This window comes from Lipotes vexillifer, unplaced genomic scaffold, assembly GCF_000442215.2.
Source record: "Lipotes vexillifer unplaced genomic scaffold, Lipotes_vexillifer_v1.1 scaffold1375, whole genome shotgun sequence".
In the NCBI taxonomy this organism is placed as follows: Eukaryota; Metazoa; Chordata; class Mammalia; order Artiodactyla; family Lipotidae; genus Lipotes; species Lipotes vexillifer.
Window position 1 is genome coordinate 180,101 of NW_006773119.1, and position 6,674 is coordinate 186,774.

Below are 6,674 nucleotides of genomic sequence, written 5' to 3' on the forward strand. Positions count from 1 at the left end.
AGCAGGACATGCTCTCCCCCAGCCCATGAGCTTCAATATTACATCTTGAACTGTCTCTTGGAAACAGAGATATTATTTGTAAAATTCACTGGGCAACACCTAATCCATAGCCGTACATTCACAGTGGCTAACAACATAGGCCAAAATCACCTGTTGAGCTGTGTTTTCCCAGCTGAGGGAAATGTGCTCCTCCTTCCTGAAACACTTTGAGGTTAACCCAGGTGCTTCTCTTTCTCCAGGGATCATTGACTTCCTCATAAGCCAGCACCCTATTGCTCGTGCCCTACGGGAACACCTGGTCTTCAAGATTGCACCCATGCTCAACCCTGATGGCGTCTACCTGGGCAATTACAGGTGAGGGACGGGAGAGAATGCTTGGATGGTGGTGTGGAAGCAGGAAGAAAAAGGATATAGGTTTCTGAGGAAGAATTTTCAGACTACCCATGAGTTCATTAGAGGAAGTTTCACTCTGGCCCTTGAGAATGTGACTAATGTGCCTTGGCTGTTTCATGCACAGTCACCTGAGGTCACTTGCTGGAGTTTTCTGGGCAGCTTGCTGGACCAGGAATCAGGAGACTTAGTATCAGTTTTGGCACCTACTTCCTGTGTAACCTTGGGGAATTCGCTTTCCCTCTCTGATGCATTGCAGTTTCTCTTGCATAATTAAGACGATAATTACTTACCTGGCAGGGCACTTGCGAGCACCAAAGGAAACGGTGGCAATGAACGTGCTTTGCAGAATATCATATGGTGGTGATAAGGGTTACTGTTTTGTTTCTGGGTTTCTTCTTGGAGATTATTAATGAAGCAGAGTAGCATCCCAGATCACGTGAACGGCGTTTTGATTTGGTGTGGGCATACCGGCTAGCCCCACACTCACTCAGGCACTCACATCCTGAGCTCTTTCTCCTGGCTTAGCACCATAATTTACAGCCGAAAATTCCACTACCCGGGGAACCATCTGCTGAGAGAACATTGAATCCTCTGAGAGTGTTATTACCCTTATTTCACGGTTGAGGCAACAGACTGGCCCAAAGTCATACAACCAGTAAATCATTGACTGTCTAACTTCACTGCCTAAATTATACAGCTTGAGAGCTGATTAGTCCCACAACTCTCAAGGTAACATTCAAACTCCCCGGCTTTGACGCAGAGCTCTGTGTGACCTGGTGCCTCACCTCCCACCCTCTGGTCATAGAACGGTTGCTCTGGTCACTCTCAGGGAGGCCTGGTTCCTTATACAGGTCCTGTTGGTAGCCAATACCTTACCTTCCTAAAGACCCTCTGTCCAGAGCCTCCTGGTCCCTTCCTCATTTCACTAACCCTTCCTCACAACTCAGCTCATGCCTCTTCTTCTAGAAAACATTCTGCAAACCCCCAAACAGAATTGGTCATTCCCTTCTCTGAGCTCCCACAGGCCTGGCTACTGAACATGTCTTATCCTATTGCATGGACCCCACTGGTCCTAAAGCCACCAGAGGGCAAGCACTTGAGCCTTAATGGTCATTGTGTCCCCGGTGCCTATCAGCAGGGATCAGCACATAGTAGATGCTCAAAAGGAATTTGGTGGATATGAGAGAAGGAAAGGGATGACTTTACTGAGGAAGGCTCTAAGGCTCACGTATGAGATGGGACTTGCCCAAGTTCAGTGGCAGAGCTCAGACCAGAACCCACATTGCCTGACATCCCATCAGGCCCATTTTAAACAGAGCTGGTTTCATGCTTTCCCAGAATGTGACAGTTGGGTCCACAGGGGCTTCCCAGTACCCCTGGGTATGAGTTAGAGAGAACCCGTGGGATGCATGATGCCTTAATTAAAGACAGTTTTGCTTCCTCTCTTAACTGGCTCAAGCGATGGCTCATTAGCACTGGCAGGTTTTATGGCTGCTGCAGGCCTGGGAGCAGTGCCTTTCCACCTTCCCTGGACAGAATACACCGTTAGTGATAATGTTGGTGGAAGGACCATTTGGTTGATGTTAACACTGATGTTTAATTACAAGAGCGGCCGTGGTCAGAGAGAGGTCAGGACTGTTCACTACACACGCTTATTTATGTCATCATCTGCTGTCCCGGGATGACCAGTTGGAAAGAGGTCTGTGACCTTGGCCAAAATGCCTCCTCTCTCTGGGCTTCAGATGGCCAGGGGGCTGGTGCTGGGGAGCTGGCTGCTTCCTACATGCCCTCAAGCTGTCCAAATTTTGTGACTTGGGGATTTCAGGATAAAAGAGCTCCACTCCTCAGAAACGGTTCTGTACTGAAGTTTAAAAGCCCTGCGTTCTCCTAGTGAGAATGTGTGATTCTCGTTATGAGAGTTGAAGAAAATCTCTAACCACAGGCATTAGTCCTGTTGCTAAAATAGCTGAGTAGCAACAAAGAGCCTATCATGAGAATTCACCATTCAAGTTTGGGAGAATGTGAAAAATAGTGATCAAGACTCCAGATGGAGAACTTCAAGGTGCCTTAGAGGTCCTGTAGGTCAGCCCCAGCACGGTGTCCCGTGGTTTGGCTGGGACTTGTCTAGGCATTATGGGGGAAGAAAGATTTGGAGTTCAAGTGAATTTGGGAAACACAGAGTTAAGCAAAATTAAACAAGTTCTATCACAATAAGACTTTTCAGTTTTGAATATGCTAATAAACGGGAATCCCAAGAGGGGAATATAGTGTCCAGTGTTCCCCAAAGGAACCCTTTTCCTAAAGAGCTTGCTACCCCTCCAGCCCATCACCCGCTCCACCACTACCCCTTCCCCAGAGGCGGCAGGGTTTCTGAAACCCAATCTGGGAAAGGCCGTTACGAGAATTCCGCTTGCCACCCGGCACCGTGTGTCAGGCGTTCACAATCACACACTTATTTGATCCTCATAGCAACTCTATGGAGGAGGGTCTCTGAAGCTTTCTCTGCTCGCAGATAATAAAAACCTACTCCGATTAGCGTGAGTACAGGAGGAAAAGCAGGAGGGAGTCGGGGTGGGGGGAGGAGCGTAGGACAGAAGGCGGCAGGTGGGAATGAAGGATGCTTGTCAGAACCTCCGGGCAGCACACGGAGCCCCACTCACAGACCACCTTGCAGCGCTGGGGTCAGCCCCACTCCCTCACGTGCTCCCTGACCTTCACTCTCTACACCTCCCCTCAGGATGCGCAGTCTCTCAAGCCTCAGTGACGTTGAATAAATAACCTGCCTTAAGTCGTGTGGCCTGTGAGGAGTGGGCAGGGGTGCAGGTGTGCCCCAGCCGAGCTGTGCTCCTGGGCTGTCCTATACCAGCTGCTGGCACCACACACGCCAGACCCAGTGAAGAGCAGCAGACAGGCCTGTCCTGCAGGTGCCTCGGCTCCCCCGACCCCGCTTCCTCGTCCTCCTTCTCCTTCCTCCACATTAAAGAACCATATAATCTAGTCTAGGAAGGAGAGTAGGACTTCCCAGATTTGATCACGCAAAGCTTTTATTTAATAATACAAGCACCGGGCTTCCCTGGTGGCGCAGTGGTTGAGAGTCCGCCTGCCGATGCAGGGGACGCGGGTTCGTGCCCCGGTCCGGGAGGATCCCACGTGCCGGGGGGCGGCGGGGCCCGTGAGCCATGGCCGCTGAGCCTGCGCGTCCGGAGCCTGTGCTCCGCAACGGGAGAGGCCACAGCAGTGAGAGGCCCGCAAGCACCGGGCTTCCCTGGTGGCGCAGTGGTTGAGAGTCCGCCTGCCGATGCAGGGGACGCGGGTTCGTGCCCCGGTCCGGGAGGATCCCACGTGCCGGGGGGCGGCGGGGCCCGTGAGCCATGGCCGCTGAGCCTGCGCGTCCGGAGCCTGTGCTCCGCAACGGGAGAGGCCACAGCAGCGAGAGGCCCGCGTACCGCAAAAAAAAAAAAAAAAAAAAAAAAAAAAAAAAAAAAAAGAAAGGAAAAGAGTGGTACAGCTATAGCATGGATGAACCTTGGGGACACTGTGCTAAGTATAATAAGCCAGACACACACAAAAAGATTTTTTTATGATTCCACTAATATGAAGTGCTTAGAGTAGTCAAAATCATAGAGACAGAAAGTAGAATGGTGATTTCCAGGGGCTGTTGAGGAGCGGGGAAGAGGGTTATTGTTTAATGGGTATAGAGTTTCGGTTTTACGAGATGGAAAGAGTTTTGGAGATGGTTGCACAACATTGTGAATACTTAATACCACTGAATTGTACACTTAAAATGGATGAAAATGGTAAATTTTATGTCATGTGTATTTTATCACAATAAAAAAATAATGGTATGACTTATCAGTGCGATTTGAGCATCTTTGGAGAGTTCTAGGGGCATCTCGGGGCTAGGAGCTTTGAGGGATGAACGGTGTAACTTCAGGTGTCAGAGAGCCGAGAGCTACAAGGCCTTTGGAAGGCCTTTGGGGTCGGGGGTGATGGGCCGAGTCAGGCTATGGCGGCTGACGATGCTCACTGTCCTGCAGTAGGTGTGGCTGGTCCCACACAGTGCGACTCTTGATCTCTGTCTGCCACATTCTCCTCCCCATCACTTCCTTTACAGAGAAGACAAGGTCCAACCCCACCTGTACCCCGCTGCGCCTGTGTGATGTGCAAGGTGCCTTGCATTTGGAAACCAGACTCTTCATTTCCATATGACAATATGAAACTCTGCATCGGGTTTGCATTTCTTAATTAGGTGCTTGTCATTGTGTATTCCATAGAGCCATGCATAAGTAAATAGTCACAGACCTTTGAATAAATTTATTGGTTTTATTTATGTTTCTGGGCATAAAAATCTATAATTACCAGGTACAGCCTCCATATAACCGGTATTTAATGACAATTACTTTTTGTTACCATAGAAATGAGTCCAAAGTAGTTACCCATAATTTCTCATTTCCCAAACCTCACACATGCTGAATTGCAATATTACCATAGTAATTGCCTATCAGTCATAAAATACGCGGTTACCCAAAAGATAGCAGGATGCTGTGGAATTTCTCATTTTGGGGAAGCCTCAGTGCTTCTTGGGAGTGTGGAGGTGGGAGAGAGGAGCAGACCTCCATGGGTGGTGCAAAAATCATTCAGCTTTATCGCATGACACTGCAGACGCTGTGGTGGAAACGGATGCTGCTACGACCCGCAGACTCACAACGCATTATGTCTCTCGGCCCTGGTGAGCCTCACGTAGCAAAGAATGCTCCAGCGCAGTAAATCCAATTTAACTAAGGTTTATCAGGGGCCTGCTGTGTGTCGGTCCCTGTGCTACGCCTTAGGGAAGCAGAGGGAAATCAGAGACGGTCCTTGGCAATAAGAAGCCCAGTGTTTGTACTAGGGGCGTGAGTGTGAGGCTGTGGAGGCCTAGGCATAATCAGAGCTAATGTCCAAGTGCCTACTAACCACACATTATACATATCATCTCCTCTGACCCTCACAACAGCCCTGAGGTGGAGGTAGCATTATGGCCCCTTTTTAACTAGAAAAGCAAATTGAGGCCCAGAAACACCAAGGAACTTGCCCCACGTCCCCCAGCAGGAAGGTTACGAATCCAGGCAGGCCAACCCTGGCCTGCTACAGATTCATCCCCCTGCTACACTGTATCCTGAAAGCAGGGAGTGCTTCCTTCTGACTGGGGGTGACGAGGGTGGGTTTTTGAAGGGTGGATGGTATATAGGAGTTCACCAGACGTAAAAGGAGATAAGGAGAGATTTGCACAGCAAACATCATTAAGTATGGCAGAGGTGTGAAACATCAGGGGAGGTATTTCCAACACGCACACATACATGCACACACACGGACACACGCACAGATACACACAGATACACACACCACACGAGACACATACACATACACACACTCACCCACAGACATTGGAACTGACCAACCTTGCCCACCTCAACATCCAAAGGGGGAAACACTTTTAACTGTCCAAACTAGAATAGAACATAAAATTAGCTGTGTAAAATGTAAAATACATGTCAATATTCTATTTGTGCTTTGACAGAATAAAACTGCATTTTTCATCAACTAGAAATGGAAACAGAGATCCACTGCAAGTTGCCTCACAAAGCGATATCAGCCAGCCCCTTCTCACTGTGCCTCCTTCCCCACCCAGTCCTCATGTGCCCCCCTTGCTGCCTCTCCGTAGCCTCATCAGCCTTGGAGTGGGATGGGAGCTCAAAGACCTCTTGTCCAGTGCCCTGCCCAGGGCAGGAAAACCTTAAGAAATGCTGCACTGCTGCCAGCTCTGACTGTTAGGGGGTGTTTATGTCCAGGCTAAACCTGATAGCCCATCACCTCTGCTTTCTACCCCTGAAAGATTAGTCAGGTCCAGTCCATCTTTTACATAGTAGCCCTTCAGCTGTTTGAAGATTGTGTGTCCCCACTCCTCACCCACTCTACCCCTGCCAGCTCCTGTTCTCCAGCCTGAACATCCCCAAAGCCTTACAAATTTTCATATGTAATCTGAAATCCATTCCTCTCCCCGTCCTTATAGCTGTGCTCTGAACATACTCCGGATGTTTGTCATGGTCTGTATTTGAGGCATGGAGTCCAGGATGGAACAGTTATAATGATGAGAATGATGATGGTGATGATGGTGGTGATGACAGCGGTGATGATGTTTTTGAAGGAAGGGACCACCACAAGCCTAACTTCTCCTGGTACAGCCTACATGCCCATCACTATCTGACACTGAGCTCTCATCAACCTGAATCTTTCCACTTGCA

At 49.3% G+C, this 6,674-nt stretch overlaps 1 protein-coding gene across 1 annotated transcript in view; it reads left to right on the forward strand.

Moving 5' to 3' along the window:
* The window catches only part of AGBL4 (AGBL carboxypeptidase 4), a 202,719-nt gene that overhangs the window by 75,516 nt on the left and 120,529 nt on the right, over positions 1 to 6,674 (forward strand). The window contains 1 exon segment of the mRNA XM_007472148.1: positions 240 to 354. Coding sequence (XP_007472210.1) covers positions 240 to 354 — 115 coding nt within the window.